The sequence below is a fragment of the Phodopus roborovskii genome, unplaced genomic scaffold (genome assembly GCF_943737965.1).
Source record: "Phodopus roborovskii unplaced genomic scaffold, PHOROB, whole genome shotgun sequence".
NCBI classification, from domain to species: Eukaryota; Metazoa; Chordata; class Mammalia; order Rodentia; family Cricetidae; genus Phodopus; species Phodopus roborovskii.
Genome location: NW_026126407.1, coordinates 6,234,097 through 6,252,850, shown reverse-complemented (window position 1 = coordinate 6,252,850; position 18,754 = coordinate 6,234,097). Strand labels below are relative to the sequence as shown.

Below are 18,754 nucleotides of genomic sequence, written 5' to 3'. Positions count from 1 at the left end.
TGTGGATGCTGGGAATTGAACTTGAGTCCTCTGGAAGAGGAGCTAGTACTCTTAACCACTGAGCCATTTCTCCAGACCTGTAACTCTAATCCTTACTTGAAAACTGTTTTTGTTATATATAGTTTTGCTCTGTTAAAGTTAAAACCTTATTTAATTAGACTAAAAGGGGGAAATGTTATGGAACAATCGTTTTGTACACTGTGAAAAGATGTGTCTTTTCCAAGGTGCCTTCTGATTGGATTAATAAAGAGCTAAGGGCCAATAGCCAGGCAGGAAGAGCTTAGGTGGGACAGTCAGAAAGAGAGCACACACAGGGGTAGGGGGTGGGGTGGGGATGGGGATCACCAGCCAGATGCAGAGGAAGCAGGAGATAGACATGCTGTATGGAAAAACAAGGTACTGTCACGTGGTAAAGCATAGCTAACATATATGGGTTACTTTAAGATGTAAGAGGCAAGCTACTGGCAGAGCATTTATAATAAGTCTCAGTATGGATATTTGGGAGCTAACTGGAAGGACGGAGCTGACTGACTAGTGGCCATCGCCTCTCTATCAGCTCCTGTTTCCAGGCTTTTGCTCTGCTTGAGTTCCCGTATGTAGCACGACAAATAAAATACCCAGAGACACATACTGGGGTTCAGGCTTCAAGCTGAAGATCAGAGAAGCAAACCAGCCAAGCAAGTAGATCTTACATCTACACAACTGAAATGGCAATCCTGTCTCCACAAATCCTCAGAGGCAAAACAAAAAGTTCCTGTCTCCTCCTGCCTTTTATTCTTTTCTCTGCCCAGTCACATCACTCCTGTCTCCACCTCCCTAGTGCTGAGATTAAAGGAATGTGATCCCAGGTGCTGAGATCACCTTCATGTGAGTTGTTTCTGATGGAAGATGTCATTCTGTAAATATGTCTCTTGTACTGATTAATGAATAAAGCACTGTTGGCCAATAGCAAAGCAAGATAGGTGGGACTAGGAGACAAGGAGGATTCGAGGAAGTAGTAGGGAGGAGTCAACATGTAGAGAGTAGAGAGAACAGAGGTCCGGGCCCTCTCTCCAGTAAGATGAGATCATGTGGAAATACTTAGATTATAGAAATGGGTTAATATTTAAGACAGAGCTAGCCAGTAAGTAATGCTAGTAACAGGCCAACAGCATTATATCTAATACAGTGTCTTTGTGTTTTATCTGGGGCCAGGCGGGTGGAAAAACTACTCTTAACATATTTCTTTTAGGTTTGGATCAATTTCATGTAGTCAGTATGGCCTTGAACTAACAGAGATTGATCTATCTCTGAATCCTGAGTCCTGGGATTAAAGGTGTATGCCACCACTGCCTGGCCTCTATGGCTAACTAGTATCGCTGCTTTGCTATTTTGATCTCCAGTGGCTTTAATAAACAATATATCACCACATCTGCACTGACTTCCTTCAGTGATGATCAGTGAGGCTAGGTGGTGGCAGCACATGCTTTTAATTCCAGCACTCAGAAAGCAGAGGCAGGCAGATCTCTGTGAGTTCTAGTCCAGCATGGTCTTCAAAGTGAGTTCCAGGACAACCAGGGCTGTTGCACAGAGAAACCTAGTCTTAAAACACACACACACACACACACACACACACACACACACACACACAAATAAATAATTATGAACAGTGATTTGGAAGTGTAAGCCAAATGAATCCTTTCCTCCCCAAATTGCTTTTGGTCATGGTGTTTCATCACAGTAATAGTAACCCTAAGTAAGACACCACCCTAGCTAAAACACGTATACTGTTGGCTATCTTTTCAGGCTGAGAAATCAAGCCCTGTTTCTAAGACTATCATCCACTTAGTAAGTCCTTAGTATGTGTTATGTTCAGACCTTCACTAGGCCCAGCAATGGGAACCCTTAACACAAAGTCAGCAAGCAGCCAATAAGTAGAGCTAAGCCAAGGAGCTACTTTTCACTCACATATTCATCCATTGCTGAATAGATACCCACTACATGCTGGGCAGAGGCCTTCTTATAGCTCAAAGCAGAACTCAGCCTAATGGTAGCATGGCTACTCCCCACTGAGTGCCCGATGCCTGACTCAATAGATGCAATCAAGGCTCTTTAGGGAGTCTGCTCCCCTCCCAGGCCCCTGAGCTTCTCAAGAGCCCTTGCCCTGCCTGGTAAACATCCATGTATGGAATTACAGCAGTGTAAGCTCTGGAACCCCAAGTCTTTGTTCCTAAGCAGGTCATCCATAACTATAGACTGATGTCCAGGGTAAGGGTTGGGAGCAGGTTCCAGGATTGGCCCAAGGATAAAATATACACTCTAGCTAGGATGAAGAAACTACAAGCCCACCCAAGGTGACCTGCTCTCCTGCTGTCACCTCAGAAGCTGGTACTGGTGATTCCTATGGAGCTTCTCTTCATGTTGCCTGAACACCCCACATTGCTGTCCCCAGAGTTCACAGTCGCTGTAGATGGAGAAGGGAGGCTGAAATAGTCTAGGAGTTCATCTGCTGTGGAAAGGCTGGATGGACAGCATGTCCCTGGCAATCCCTTGTGTTTCTCACGGCACATTTGACCATAGAAAGGGTGGAAAATCTACTTGAGCCTTTGGGAACATTTTGATCATTTAGTTTAGAACTAAACCCACCCAGAGCCAGGGCGGGAAGAACACCCACTCCATCCCTACATGCCCATCTACTCCATCCTGATTACAGGACAGGACATAGGCAGCAGCCAGGAACACACACAGATGAGACCCCCCCCCCCCCCCGAGCCACTTGCCTGCTCCTTGTCACTGGAAGGTGTTACCAGACCTCCTGGCACAGCCAGTGAGCAGGGTCCCCAGAGGTGTGCTTTGGACACTCGGCACCTCTCAGGCCACACTACGTAGAAAGCATCCTGAAGCTGGAGTTACAGCTAGTTGTGAGTTACCATGTGGGTATTGGTAACCTGGATCTCCTGCAAGGGTAGTAAAAGCTCCTAACTGCTGAGCAGTCTCTTTCCAGACTTTCAAATAAAATTTTATGCCCCAATCTCCCTACCTCACAATCAGATTAAAAAAAAAAAAAAATGCAAAGAGCAGTGAGCCTGGCTGAGACTGGACCTGCTCTGTTCTCTAGCCCTCAGCCATCTCAGGGCCATTCATGTTCCCGCAGCACGTATCCAAGCTCTACAGGCTGAACCACAGGCCTGAGATCCTCCTTTCCAGTGTCTGTGGTTCAGAGTCAACAATTCAAGAGAAATGCAACTTCCTTTGACAGCAGCCACTGGCCCTCACTATTCCTCGGGGTAGGGGAAGTAGGGAATTATAGAGATTAAGAATATTTCTTTTTGGTGACAGGGTAGTTTTGGCTTGCCTGGAACTCACTATGTAAATCAGGATGGCCTTGAACTTCCAGAGATCTGCTTGTGTCTGCCTCCTGAGTGTTGGGGTTAAAGGTCAAGGCAACCATGCCCAGCTCAGATTAAGAGCTTTTATTCTCATTCAGAACTCAATTCTTAGCTCTACTTTTCAAAAACTGTAGGTGCCCTCCTACCTCTTAAGGGCTTCCAATGAGCTAAACTTATCCATTCATTTAGATCATTGTTCTCTAGGCCATCCTGGATTCTCAAGTCACTCTGGCCTCTGCCCGGAAGTGACTGATGCTCAGCAATTACATTCAAGGGTCTGAGCAGGCTACATGTGGAGTACAAATACTTAATTTCATTGGGTGAGGACTCACCCAGTAGCAAGCACAGTATCTATACCTCAATGACACGAACACCAGGCCCTCTTGGGGAAGGCAACAGAATACACTCTGGGTACCGAGTACTGGTACTCATGGGCAGTTTCAGTCATAACTCAGGGAGTTCCTTGGAATTTTTCTGTTGAGTCCTTTTCTTAAAGCTTTTGGAACAAATTAAAAGAGTCAGCACTAGATCACTTATTTGATTTCTTAGGCCGGCAAAGCAGCAGCCCCACCTGGAGGGAAGGCTCCTGATGTTTATCCAGGTTTGAGAAGACATGCTCTGGGAGACACCCACAGACACTCAACCTGCCTTCTGCCTCTGAGCCTGGGGGTCCCAAGCCAGAGCTAAGAGGATAGCACCCTTCCCATGGCATGCAAGGGGGTTTCAACGGCTTGAAGGAAGCAAGTAACAAGATCCTTCCTGGATTGGCTTCCCAGAGTGTCTCTCCTGGGACTAGAGGAGTGGCATCAAGCCTGCACACCAAGATGGAATTCCCAGACACAGAGAAGCAGGGAGGAGGGAGCTTCCATGTACTTCCTGTCAAATAAGTCCTGTCTCTCTTGTCTTCAAGGATGTGCTGGCAGAGTCCAGGTTCCCCAAGCCAGGGACACCAGGGCAATGGAGGCAGCTCAGCTGAGGCTTGCACTCTCACAGGTCTGCCCGTGCCCCCAAGACCAATGTACCTCATTCTCCATGCATGCCATCCCATCCAGACCAGCCTTGAAGAGAAAGAGTAGGGCCACTGGGCCAGGGAGACGGAATCTACAACAGCTGGAGCAGATGAGCTCTGGGCAGGACAGTCACCTGGATCCTCACAGGGGATGGTGTGTGAGGCAAGGAGCAACACCAAGCCTGCCCCCATGTGTCTCCAGGACTATCAAGTGTAGTGACTGTGGCAAAGGAAGGCACCCCACCCGGGGCAGCCCTGAGAGCAGCTGGCAGGGAATGGGGAGCAGGGGGAACAGAGCTTGGAAGCTGCCTGTTCGTGTGTATCTGGCACAGCAAGACGCAGGCAGGGAACCCATCTTTCAGAGAGCCTATCCTCATGTTTTAGGGTAGGGGGCTGAGATGGGTGTACCAGGATGGGTGGAGGGACAAGAGGGAAGGGGTCACTGGCCAAGGCTTCCCCAAACCAGGCCCCCGACTTCCATTCCAATTAAAACATGCCCTCTCCCAGGGAACAGGGACCTGGCTGTGGTCACCATGTTTATAAACAAAGCCTGGTGAACAAACAGGGCAAATGTCAAGGACTTCCATTAACAGTCTTGTCATCTACTCAGGGAAAGATGACAGGTCACCTGGGCAGTGTCCCAGAACCAGGCCACCAGGGCAAGAACTGGTCCACTTCGGAAGCCGGAGGGTAGGAGCTAGAATAGGGGAACCCTTGACTCCTGCTCCAGCAGCCTCCTGACCCAGGCTTCCTCCAAGCTCTCTCCCTCTGCAGAGTAACTGAGACCAGAAGCAGCTCTCCCACAGCTGACAAAGGCCCCTTGTTCCAGGGTTCCTCACACTGTGCTCTGAGCCAGCCAGCGGAGAGCAGCCCAAAGAGAAGAGCCCAGCTGCTCCACGCAGGGCAGGTCCACCTCAGATGCTCCACCACAGCTGGTATAATTGTGTTCCCTGAAGAGAACAGAGCCTGATGTGGCCACCCCGGCTCAAACACAGAGGACCTTGCCGGTAGTAAGTAGTCTTAGGAAGGGACTTCCTGACAAGATTCACCCGGGGGCCCTACAATGTGTGTGTGTGTGTGGGGGGGGCAGCTGGGCCTGCCAGCTTAGGTCAGAGGCCCTCGTCATCACCCTGTCCCAAGGGCATCAGGGACTCTCACATTCAGTTCTCATCATAACTCGGATTACAGACAAGGAAGCCAAGGCGAGCATGGATGATCAACTCACTCCACTCTCCCAAATAACGAACAGGAGCAAGACACAGAGTCTTGGATCTGCCTGGCCTCCAAGCCCCTTCAAGGCTGGTTGAAGGAGCAAATCCTCTCATTTTTTTTTTTTTTTTTTTTTTTTTTTTTTTACTTTGTCAGAAGTCCTGTCCTCTCATCCTCTGCTTTGTGACATACGGAGTGCCCAGCAGATGAATTCCAGGATAAAATAGTGAAAGCCATGGCAGTGCACTCTGAGCTCTGACCTGCTGCTCCAGGTAGACTCCATTCCTGCGAATCCCACAAGATGGCAGTGCAGAGGGGAAAGAAACTGAGGCTCCAAAAGGGCCAGAGAGCGAGGGAGGAATTAGTTCTCTGACCCGCAGCCCAGGGCTCCTCCCGCAGTCTCAGCCCATCAGACAACACACTCAACAACTGGCAAGGGGAGGGTGCACAGGAGAGCTGGGCAAGAACAGAAAGGAGACAGACTGGACAGGTGCTCCTTAGGGGGCGAAGGTCAGAGGTGGCTTAACCAAACTGTGCTCCTAGTGTGTCCTCCGGTCATGGCTCTGCTGTCTCTTCACAGGTCACAGTAACAAGTATACACGAAGCTAGGAAAGACTACGAAATCCCCACCTTCAAAACTAGGCTTTGTTTTATTTTGTTTCCCACTTAAAACTATGAGAGTCTAAGGTGGAGCAAATGCAAATGTCCACAGATGGATAAACGGTGTACCCATTTATAACATGCCGTATATCCGTAATAGTGAAGCATTACTCGTGATAGGTCTAATGTGTGGTATATCCACAGTAGTGAAGTATTATTCAGCCCTCAAAAGGAAGGAAAGGGGAAGACTAATGGGACAGGCAGAAGAATGGTGGCTGCCAGAGGCTGGGGGAGGGGAGAAGGGCAGTTAGCAAGGGGTAAGGAGTTGTCAGAGAAGAAAGTGAAAAGCTCCAAAGCCACATGATGGCGATGGGTACAAGAAATGTGTGGGCAGAGTCCCACAGGTTATCCTCTGACCTGTGTGTGCTGTGGTATGTGTGCTCCGCCCTACCTCTCTCTCCTGCCCCACAAAACAACAAACAAGAGGGGTGAAGCAGGGCACAGTGGCACGTTCCTATAATCCTATAACTAGGGGACAGAGGCAAGAGGATCAGGAATTCAAAGCCAGTCTTGGCCACACAGAGACTATGAGGCCAGCCTGGGCTACATGAACCCCTGTATGGGGGAAGAGAAAATTAAGAGTGTTTAAACACTGTCAGATCTGCCAATCTGGGCACTGGAAGTAGGGAACTGGCCTTCATGACTTCCTCCATTTATTTATAAGCGCTCTGATCCCTTTTAAGTGGCTTGGTCATAAATGTCAAAGAAATCCCCCTTGCTTTCCTTTCCCCTTCAGATCCAGCCAGCCATGACAGGTTGGACCCTGGGAATATGCTAATCAGCCGGCGGGTAGGTCTCAGTTGGGGAGATCACATCTGGAGTCTGGAGTGGTGTTGCTGGAAATAGACTAGGATAAACAGAGATGAGTCCCCTGGGAGCAGGGAACCAAAGTAGACTAATGGGGGATGCTTCAGGCTGAGCTGTTACCCTGGCCTGACTGGGCTGTGGATAGGCCAGCAGGGAGACATAGTGGGAGGCTGTACAGAGAATCTGCAAGTAATGACCCTGTGGGTCTGGAAAGAAAGGGATGACTCCTAAGCCTGGAAGAGAGATAGACCAAGCTGGTAAGGTGCTTCAATAAATCTGAAGTCACATATTGTCACCATTCTACCTATGAGCACTCCTATTTACTCACCTACCCATCACCAACCAAGCTTGGCCAACTCTGGATGGGGGATCTCTGAAACTGTCAGACCACAGACAAGTTGTGTGAAGGCAGGCATGTCACTCATCCTTTTTGGTCTTGGATTGAATTCCATTGGCATCAAACCCTACAGACCATCTTTTATTCACTCCTTCACCCCCTTCCCACTTGCCTGGCCCACAGCCCCTCCTGTTCAGTGCAAGCTGGATGCTTTAATTTCCTGGGTCACTCCCTGAACATTCCTGCCCCCATGCACTTTCCATGAAGGTCCCTCCCACAAATGCCTGCTTCCCGGTTCTGCTGACCCAGAGTCTGCCCACTTGCTAAAGTAACAAAGCCTTAAGAGGGCAATTATCATGCCTCTTTATTTATAAACTGATTAAAAGTACTTTCAATAATGTGCTTTTAAAATGTGTATCTAAAGACTATGTACAGGCCTAGACAGGGGTTTATGATACTATGCCATGAAAATAGAAAAAAAAAAATACAAAACACACACTATGATTAAGCCTACTTAAAGGTATTTAAACCCAGGATGCGAAAAGGCACAAAATTAAACACTAAAGGGTCCTGTTCCAGGGCTATGGGTCAGGGTGAGAGGGTTAGTGATTGTCAAGTCTCTTTACCATGACTGCAATTTTGTTGTTGTTGTTTTTTGAGACAGGGTTTCTCTGTGTAGCTTTGGAGCTTCTCCTAGCTCTTGTTCTGTAGACCAGGCTGGCTTTGAACTCACGGAGATCCACCTGCCTCTGCCTCCCGAGTGCTGGGACTAAAGGTGAGCACCACCACTGCCTGGCTTGACTGCAATTTTTTAATACAAACAAATCGTGCTTTGGGAATTAAAGATTCAGCACTCTCAGATCCTTCTTGAAGCCTTTCTACCTCCAGTCCCTGATGGCTTTGCCCTCATTAGTTTCTACCCCTTCCTTTCACAGAGCACTCTGGCAGTGGGCTCTGGTGTTGGTGGCAGAGGCTAGCTCTAAGTCAGGTGCTGGCTCTCCTGACTTCATGCCCAGAACCCTGGACAGGTTGTTTACTCCCACTGTCCTTATCCTTATAACCCTCCCGGCCCACAGGGTACCATAGCAGAGGGCTTTTGCAGTGCTGGGCTCTCTGACAGCCTGGGATGTAATGGCATACACCCCTTCAGTCTGACAGGGCACCCTGTGCTTCTGAGTGCTCATTGCAGGGCACTATAATCTCCCACCTCCAAATGTTTAACCCTGACTGGCTTTTCCATGCAATCTACTTCTTTCTAGGTGTACTAGGCAGAAATATCCTGTGTCCAGAGGTGCTGGACTCTAACCAAACTAACACTGCTCTAACCAAAGATAGGCTGAAGCTCTTCTCTTCTTATGCCAGAGAGCAGAGCATCACTCCAGTTCCTTGACTGGGACATTAACCATGTCAAGACCCAGGCTGCAAGACTTCTTGATAAAAGACTAAGATGCAGAGACATAGCACCAAGGGAACAGTGTGGCCTTCTCTACATGCCATCAGCAGGGGCACCTTGGCCTCAGTGTCCTCATGTTTGATGTAGGACAGACATGGAGATCCTTTCCCTGCAGAGCTGTAGCAGAATCACATAGACAGCCCTTGGATATGAGCTTCTAAGAGCAGAGCCTGGACACACATGATAATGGCTAGTGCTGCCATTTGTCTGCACTAAATCCAGCACCAACCCAGCCTCCAGCTCTGCTACCACCACAGCCAGAAGACAGCAGCTCATCACAAGAGCAAGTGCTCAGTGCTCAGAAGAGGGGTCCCCTCACTGGCACCTGGCTGGGCTCAGTGGAGAGGACCTAGGGAGAAAGGGGCAGAGTAGTGTGCTTTCTCTCCACTTTCCCATCTAGCATTCCTTGGGTCTTAGCTCTACCATAAAGCCAGCTTTGGCTCTGCCCCCGGGCCCACTGAAAGGAAGCAACCTGGGCTCCAGAGCTAGGTGGGTGACCCTTCCTTAGGCGCTTGGCAGCAACAGCTCTGTGGGGCCTGACCATGTGGGACTGTCCAGTGCGGACTATGCATCCAGCCTGGCTATCCTGAGTAGCTCTGAGGTAGAGCCACTGCAAGACTGGACCACAACACCCCCTCCGCAGACTGGTGAGGTGTCTCCATGGCTCAGAGCCCAGGGCTGTGCTCAGGAGGCTGAGTGCTAGCGAACTTCAAAGGCCTCTAGAGGCCCTGGGCTTTGAGCTGCCCACTCACTGGCCTGGTCAGCTGGCAGCAGGAACGTTTGTGTTTCTTTTAATACTGACTCCCAGGCATTTAGCATTCCTCGAAGCTTAAACACAGAAACATTTCCCTTAGCAGAATGTGCTTTCTGCTTTGCCAAATACAACCTGGCAGCCTCCCCTCCCCCACCACCTCCATCTGCTCCTGTCTCCAAGAGTCAATGATTTATGGTGTTTCCTCTGGACCTTAGCAGCACCGTGAGGGCAGAAGCAATAGGGCTGCCATCCGGGTGGGAAGCCTCCTGGCCCTGGTATCTGAATTGTAGAGAGGCTGTGGGCCATAATGCTCACTGAGCTGGCTGCCTGTCACCCTTTCATTTCACAGCCATCAATGGCCCAGGCAGGACGGCAGCTTCTCACATCTCTTGGCCGTGTCTGCTAACACTGGCCAGGCCAGCCTGGAACCCATTCCCTGCCTATTTCTTGGGCCTTGCCCAAGGGAATGGAGATGGGATTCCTGCTACTTAAGAGGACATGTGACAGGGATTGGATTTAAAGAGCTTTCTGTCATCATCCTCATTTCAGAAACAATGAAGGGCTGGCACATGGTTGCCTAGCAGCATTGTCTCCCTGGAGACAGTACCAAGGAACAGGGTACAGGTCCCTCAGCATCAGGAAATCTGTGCTTAGGAACATGGGCAGATGGCTGGGCCTCTACTGGAGGGCACCATCCCTCTCCTTACATATAGAATGCAAGGCAGGTGGGGGATGGGGACACCCACACAATTCACAATGGCACCCAGTCAAAAACCAGACATAAAACTTCAGCCTCAACATGCACCAGAGAATAAGCATTTCCTAACAAAAGGCCTAGAGAGATGGTTCAGAGGACCCAGGTTTGGTTCCCAACACACATTTGGCAGCACACAATTGTCCTTAACTCCAGGGGTTCCAACACCCTCCTCTGGTTCTGTGGGCACCAGGCACATACATGGTGAACATACCACACATGCAGATAAAAGATGCATAAACATAAAAGCAAATGTTAAAAAATAAATCCAAAAACGTGAAGCTCCCTGCTCAAGACTAACCCAGTGTGCCTGATGAGGTCAAGGGCTAAGAAACTTGGAGCACCCATGCCTATGGCCCAGCCTCGCCATTGACTTCATGGTCACAGAATCTATACACACTATGTGCTAAGCATGAGGCCACACAAAGTGCCAGGCAGCAATGTGAATGGCTCCATGCTAAAACTGCAACAATGCCCACAAGATCCTTTCCCTTATTTCCATCTTCAGTGCACAAAGAAACACAATGGAATGTGTGCACTCACGCTGAGGCTCTAACTCTACTGATATTCCAAGGCCCTACCCTGAGACAGTGACTCCCAACACAGGTGAGGGCAGTGTGGCAATGTGGAGTCCAGCAGCCCAGCTGATCCGAACAGTGAACACTGGCGGACATGTGACCCCTTCTGTCTCACGCCCATAGCAGATATTGCTCATTACAAACAGCTATCTCTTTTCCTACTTACGACATCCTCTGGATGCTTTCCAACACAGTGTCACACGAAAAGCCACCAACAAACTGAAAGTGACTGTGAAAACAAAGGCAGCTACCTCCCTTACATCTATCTATCCTGCAGAAACATGGTGGTCTAGCTGGGCCAGGTAAGGCAGGTTGGGATCTAGTAACTATGAACACAGCAAGGAGCCAACTTTGGGCCAAAGTCACAAAAGGCCAGATGACGTGCAAGAAGGACTCCTTAACTGTCTCACCCTGGCTCCTTACCTGGATCTGCCCCTTGCCCATGATCTTGTCCACAATCTCGTTGTTGTCTTTGTTGACCTTGGTCTTGTCATAGCACTTCTCATAGCACAGGATCCTCAGGGACTGTGAACCCTCCAGCTCAATCTCAAACTCCTGGTGACAGATGGAAGGAACAACGGGTGTTGAGTCTTTGAAGGACTTGTGGTTTCCTGCCTCCCAGCAAATGTGGGCCTTAGTTGTGCAAGGCTGGGGTGAGCAGGACTCAGAAGAACCGTATCATAAGACACAGAGGGGGCACTTGGTCTTTCTGGAGCTCCTGGGGACCTCTATGTGACTGGTGGAGTAGGGCTTAGTAACTTTCGCTAAAACCCCAGGGTTCACTGACCTAAATGCTGGTCTGATGCCTAGTGGGAAGTAAGGGGTAAGGGAGGCACAGCTGGTCCAGCCAGTGCTGTAGCCACCCCCAGCAGAGAGGCACGCTCAAAGCCTCCTCTACTCACCTCATCCCACTTGGGCTCTGTTGTGTCCCGAAATACCCTGGTTTTGGCTTTGCTGACAAAATAGCCAAAGGAATCCACCTCCAGAGTGCAGTACAGGTCTGTAGGGGAAGGACAGACACACCAAGTGAGGCCCGAACAGGAACGGGGCCAGGGCACATGTAGTGGTAGGAAGTAAGGGGTACAAGCTCTGAGGGACAGGGCCTGAGCTTTGGTATCAAGGGTGCACAGATCCTATATCATCTCTACAGACAATACAACCTGGGCAAATCCTTGGAGCCTCAGCTTCCCATGTACAAAGCAGAAATTACATTAGTGACCATAGGGAGACGCCAGGAGACCAGGAAATAAGCATGCCAAGGCACTGGCTACTCTCTGGCCACACTCTTGTTTTTCTCTGGGTATGCTGTGGGTATTCAGTGTCACTCAGCATTTTACAGCTCCTAAACATCCAGGGACAAAGGGGACCTGCTTCCAGTCTTTCAAGTGCTCACAGCAGGTGAGGTGAATTATAAGTGATACAACATTGTGACAGGTGCCAAGACTAGACCACCCCTAGCATGATGGGGACACAAGCAGAGGCCTGTTCACCCCCGAAGCATGGAAGGTTTCCCAGCATGGCTGACTGAATGAATGGCTGTCCAAGGGCCAACAGCATGAGCTTGTTATAAGGAAGCAAGAGCCCTGAATTTCAGAGCCTGTGTGAAGTCATTTCACATCCCCGTGACTCAGTTTCCTCATGTGGCAAACAGTCAGAACTATAAACTGACTGGACAGGAAGCAGAATAAGAAGTTTAATTGAAAATAGGTGGTGGTTAGCTGGGCATTGGTGGTGCACACCTTTAATCCCAGCACTCGGGAGGCAGAGGCAGGTGGATCTCTGTGAGCTTGAGGCCAGACTGGTCTACAAGAGCTAGTTCTCCAAAGCTACCAGAAAAACCCTGTCTTGAAAACAAAACAAAACAAAACAAACAAACAAACAAAAAAGGAAATAGGTGGTGGTACCGAATGCCTTTAATCCCAATATTTGGGAGGCAGAGGCAGGATATTTCTCTGAGCTCTAGGACAGCTAGAGCTAGTGAGACCTTGTCTTGAAAAAATGTTTACTTGGGATAGGATATTACTCAGGGGTAAAATATTTACCTAGTATGTGCAAGAAATAAGGATCCATCCCCAATACCCCAAACACTGCATACACACAGTAATATCTAAACCCACTTTTAGGGCAATAAAAACAAATGTAATTGCCTTAATTTTTCTTTCTTTTTTTGAAGCATGGTAATACACCTTTTAATTCCAGTACTCACGAGGCAGAGGCAGGTGGATCTCTGTGAGTATGAAGCCAGCCTGGTCTACAGAGCAACTTTTAGTCAACCAGGGCTACATATAGATAGTCTCAAGCAAAATTTAGAAAAAAAAAAATCTGTTTTATATTTACTTTATGTATATGAGTGTTTTGCCTGCACACATGTCTATGTACCACATATGTACTTGGTGCTTGTGAAGGCCAGAAGGTGTGAGATCCCATGGAACTGGACTTACAGATGGCTGTGACCCATCATGTGGGTGCTGGGAACCGAACCCAGGTCTTCTTCAGGAGCAACAAGTGCTCTTAACCACTGAGCCATCTCTCTAGGCCTGTGATAGCAGCCTTTTACTGAGAAGTAAACTGAGGCTCAGAAAGGTTAGAAAACATGCCCAGGGTCACAGAGTTTATAATCATGAAACCTGGGTTTGAGTTTAGGTGTCTGGGGCTCTAGAGGAAAAGCTTAAAGGAGAGTAGATCTTAAAGACAAAGGGCAAAGCCAATTTCCATGACAAGAGGAATTGGCTTCTAGATCTTGAGGAAAGTCCCATAACTCCAGGCAGGACCCAAGCTTGGGGAGATCAGAGACCAGCTGAGGGGAGGGAGCCTTGCATAGTGGGACCATAGGGCCTTGCTATGAGAGGGGCAGTGGCCACTCAGCTTCTTCCTAGGGTTGAGGGGGCACTTACTGGCTGATTGTTTAAACCCCTTGGCAGAGTGGACGATGACATGAAGGAAACCATACAGTCCTGGAGACTCGTCATCTGCAAGAGAGCAAAGACTGGAGGATAGAGGCGTCTAGACTCATTAGCTCTTTCATCCAGGACTGGTGGGAAGGCACACAGGGCACCTTGGTACACAGCACCACCTGGTGGCCAGCTGGGAAACAAGGCCAAAACCCCTGGTTTCCCACAGTGTGAGCCGCCCTAGGAAGGGAGGGGTCCTTCTCCCTTCTGTGGAGACTGGGAACTAGAACAAATGTCTCAGGTCAGGCGTTTAATACCTTCCCTCCCTCTGAACATAGCTTATCCCATGGTTGCCCTCCTCTGCCTAATCTTTCAAAACGGAAATGAACTGATTTGAGTCATTCTGTTCTAATGGAAAAGGCTCAGAGGAAGGCTTGGTCCTAGTTTGGGACACAAAGGTCCCCAAGTGAGCCCCAAATCCCAGCACTGGGGAGGCAGAGAGCCTGCCAGCACCAGGGAGCACACTCTGCGCCAGTTTCTAGCCTCATCACTGCTCTCTCCTGTAGACTCCTGGAATTACAGCACCACCCAAACTCCTTTGCTAGGCATTCGAGGCCTTCCAAACCTAAAACACCTGACCTGATTTCTCATATCCTTCCCCAGTCTGCCTATTGTCTGTCTCATCCTTCCCCCCCAGGCCCCTTCCCCATCCTGCAGCCTTATGCTCTGGTTTGGAGACTTCTTCAAGAACTCAACACCACCTCAGTGCTCCAGGGCCTGGATTTTTCTCTCAAACTAGAGGGGGCCAAGGAACACCTGAGCCCTCGAGAGAGTACCTCCCAATTACAATCCCTGTGCACTGGCAAGAGAATAGTTCCAGCCACACTGGGCAGAGAGCTCGGTCATTAGCACCCACGACCATCCTCTTTGGTCCTTGCAGAAGATCTCTAGCAATGTCCAGTAGCCTGGACCTGCTGGCTGGGCAGACTGGAGTTCCAAATCTTACCATCTTTATTGCTGGTGACAGGAATGTTATGCACAGTCCTAAGCTTGAAACAGGATCCCGTGAGCACCTGCAGCTCCACAGAGCTCAGGACAAAGGCCTGGAGATCTGTGGGAGGAGCCAAGAGGGGACAGAGCTTCACTACAGGTCCACTAGGGCCTGCTGCTCTTCCTCAAAGGGAATCAGCTTAGTTTCTAGTGCTGGAGTGGGTTCTTCGGGCGGAGGGAAAGTCCTGCAGGTATCCACATAAGCACAGTTGTGGGTGCTGTCAGCAGGGGCAGTAAGTAAAGGGGCTCATGTGTGTCAGTGGGAAGCAGGAAGAGGGGAGTACAGCCAACCCAGAGCCTTAGGCGACCTGTTATGAATTCCCTATGTGCCTAATCAAAACTCAACTGATGGTAACATCCCAAGAATGCCACCTCTCTGGCATCTTAAGAGGTGACTACACTGGGCATAACAAGCTGGGAAAGACACAAGCCCCTTTGCTGCTAAGGATGCCTTGAGAATAGTGTGGGACTGGGTGGGACTTTACCCTTCTTCTGTAGCTTCTGGATCGCTTCTCTCCACTCCGACCTCTCATAGTCAGAGGATAGAAGAAACAGATAACTCTGGAGGGAGAGAGGACAGTTCAGTGCAATGACCACAGCTGAACAAGGTGCACCCCCAACTTTTAGGCTTCCTATCAAAGCCCTTCTTACTCAGGTCCCTCTGAGGCTGAAGGAGGCAGAAAGGGTGGGCCTGTCCTTTTAGGAAGCCAAGTAACAAGAATGGCAGTAGCAGTGCCAATGGTGGCCAGCAGAGGGCAGAAGCTTCCTGCTAGCAAGGAGAGCATGTCTGGGGCTAGAGCTGTGGTAGCTTTCTTGGGAAATGGGGGTCCCAGTCAGGGTCCCTGACTGCCATGTGTCAGTGCAGGAAGCCACAGAGAGTGGGCAGCCCTGAATTAAGGGAACAGGCGACCCTCCACCCTGTTCCTCCTGACCTTTCCATTCCGATTGTGTATCCGGAACGGGATTGTGGGGGAATTGAGCAGCAGCAAGAATTCATTCTCAAACATCTTCTTTTTGAGGCGCTCAATGGCTCGGCTCTGTCCCTTGTTGGCTTTCTGCAGGGGACGAGACAACAAGAGATGTTTTCCCTTGACAAAGACTTCACATCTCGCTCAGCTGCGCTAAGCACAACTTTCTTCTGTGCACTAATCAGTTTTTATTTACTATATTGCATGAGGTTTTTGATATCTAGGTATGCATCTTCCAAAAGCCAGCTAATTCCCTAACCTCTGTGCATTTTTCATTCACATGCAACTAACACAAGGCCCCAGCCCTGACTCCCTTTATAGAACATCCATTGTCAGGCTGGACAACTAGACCACCCCAAAGCCAGAGCCCCCCAAAATAAGGCTTCTTCTCACAGACTCGATACGTGACCTCCCACACTCTACCCTGTGACTCAGTGGCTTCTACTAGAAAGCTCTCAGACACCTTTCAACATTGAGTCTCAGTTACTGTAGGGCCTCTGAACCTGGCCCATCTGCTACCAAAGCTTGCCCTGCTTGTTACAAGTTCACCCCGCACTGCCCTAGTGGCTTTCTCCAATTTTCAAACTTTCTATTTTATCAAAGAAGCTTCCTGTGCTTCAAATCTCAGGGTCACTAACAACCCCAGGCTCTTTAATTTGAATGAACCTCATGCTTTTTCCTTCGTGGACATGTGTGTGCTCACATGTGTGATCTCATATTTGTGTAGGCCTAAAGTCTTGATAGCCAGCTTGGTCTGGGTGATTCCAAGTGTTGGAATTACAGAAGGGCCCCCTGCTCAGTCAGGATTTACATGGGTTCTATTTGTCTAAAACTCTCTGGTTTTCTTGCTTGCATGGCAAGCAGTTAAACCACTGAGCCATCTCCCCAGCCCTTAACATAAGAGTCTAACAAAACTCTAACAAACCTCACAGCCAGCCCTGTGGCAGTGGTTCTCACATTCTGAAGGCAGAGGTGACTCTGCCAACTGAATGCACACAACTGCCGAACCATGTCACTTGCAGGGACTTTAGACATAGGGCAGTAGTGTGCACTGTAGACCTGCCTCCTACAGGGAAGGCACTAGGAACAACCCAAATGCACACATACATGTTTGGCATCTGAGACAGAATATACTATCACTACTGTATGTATACATAATAAATAAATCTTTAAAATTTTATTATTATATTTATTTTTTATTTATTTTGAGACAGGGCTTCTGTGTATGTATCCTTGCAGGCCAGAAGAGGGCACCACATCTCATTTTAGATAGTTTGAGCCACCATGTGGTTGCTGTTACACAGAGAAACTCTATCTCAAAAAACAAACAAAAAATATTTATTTTTATTTTACGTGCATTGGTTTTTGCCTGCATGTAAGCCAGATCCCTAAAATTAGAGCTGTAGACAAGTGTAAGCTGCAATGTAGGTGCTAAGAATTGAATACAGGTACTCTGGAAGAGCAGCCACTGCTCTTAACTGATGAGCCATCTCTCCAGTCCAAGAATCTTAGCTTTCTTTCTTAGTATATGCTTCAGTGACTAACAGATGAGGTTGGCCAACTATAGTACTCAGGTCCCCTCGTCCTGTTTATTTGCCCTTTGCTTTTTCCCAAGAAAGCCTCTCATCCCTCCTCTCGCCCTTTCTACATCCTTCAACAAATGTGGTTACTGAGGAAGCATTCCACAATTAAACCCACTAGGTTCTAAGCACTGGTCCTTGGCCCTCCCTCAGCACTGAAACAGGCTGGGGCTCCCATTCTTGTACCCTGACTCCACTATAACACCCTCAAGCTTTCAGCATGCCACCCCCCCCCACCTCCCCAGAACACCCAGCTCAAAAACAGCCCCAGGCCATGCACTTACCTCCTTCTGAATCTCACTCTTAAGGGCAGAGATCTTCATTTTCATGTCCTCTAGCTCGTGGTCTGGGAAGGGGTGCACCTGGGGACTGGCCTCTGACTCCTCAGGGGATGGGAACACTAAATCAGCCAGGGGGATGTACCACTTACAGTCATACTGTTGATGCTTTCTGTAAGCAAGCAGAGAGACATGAGCTGAGCAGAGTGGCCCCTTCAATGCAAACTGCTCACAAAGAGCAAGGAACCACCCACAAAGGGATCTGCGGGCACTCCTGGGACTTCAAGCACACACATGGGGAGCCCTGAGGATCAGGCTTGGGTTAGCCAGCAGTGAGGCCTGTTCTTCACCTTGATAGTTTTCCACCCAGTAGGCCTGGCGCTTCTAAATATCCAAATCATTGTGTATCGAGAAGAATGAAGCCTTGCTGGCTGGGCTCATGTTTTTCCACCACGTGACTCACTCCCCTCTAGTCTATCCACCCTGAAGCTCACATTCATTGCCCTTTAGAGTAGGATGGGCTACAGATGCTATTCTGAATGCCAGTTCTGATCCATAGGGATCACACAGCAGCTGAGGGTTACAAAACTACATCCAAGCTGGGTGTGGTGGCACATGACTTTACTCCCAGCAGAGGCAGGTGGGTCTCTATAAATTCAAGGCCAGCCTGATCTACATAGACAGGCAAGGCTACATAGTAAGACCTCATCCCAACCAACCAACCAACCAACCAACCAACCAATCAACTTATCAAGCAAGCAAGCTAGCTTGTGGGAAAGTGTGCTATGATTGATTATTAATGTCTGCTGTGGGAGAAGGACTGAAGCTGGAGGCTAAAGCTCCATGTCTTATTAGTCATGCTGCAGTCCTTGTCCCTCATTACTTCCCTTCCCAGCAGACAATGGGGGCTCGTAAACATAACACAGGCGCATAAACCCAGAGCAATGCTTAGCGCTGGCATCTCTGTGGTCTAGTTTCTGGGAGTCATGTCCTCAAATGAAGCCCATAATGACCTTCTCCCTGCTTTGACTTCCTCGTAGAATTAGATTTGTTCCTAG

The 18,754-nt window shown here is 49.0% G+C and overlaps 1 protein-coding gene across 2 annotated transcripts in view; it reads right to left on the bottom strand.

The window, feature by feature from the left end:
* Abr (ABR activator of RhoGEF and GTPase) overlaps positions 1-18,754 on the bottom strand; it is a 199,350-nt gene that overhangs the window by 27,799 nt on the left and 152,797 nt on the right. For both annotated transcript variants that reach the window (XM_051179961.1, XM_051179960.1), the window contains 7 exons: positions 17,703-17,868; positions 15,803-15,925; positions 15,356-15,431; positions 14,827-14,931; positions 13,824-13,898; positions 11,832-11,929; positions 11,353-11,484 (listed from right to left, as the gene is read on the bottom strand). In XM_051179961.1, coding sequence (XP_051035918.1) covers positions 11,353-11,484; positions 11,832-11,929; positions 13,824-13,898; positions 14,827-14,931; positions 15,356-15,431; positions 15,803-15,925; positions 17,703-17,868 — 775 coding nt within the window. The remainder of the gene's footprint in view (positions 1-11,352; positions 11,485-11,831; positions 11,930-13,823; positions 13,899-14,826; positions 14,932-15,355; positions 15,432-15,802; positions 15,926-17,702; positions 17,869-18,754) is intronic.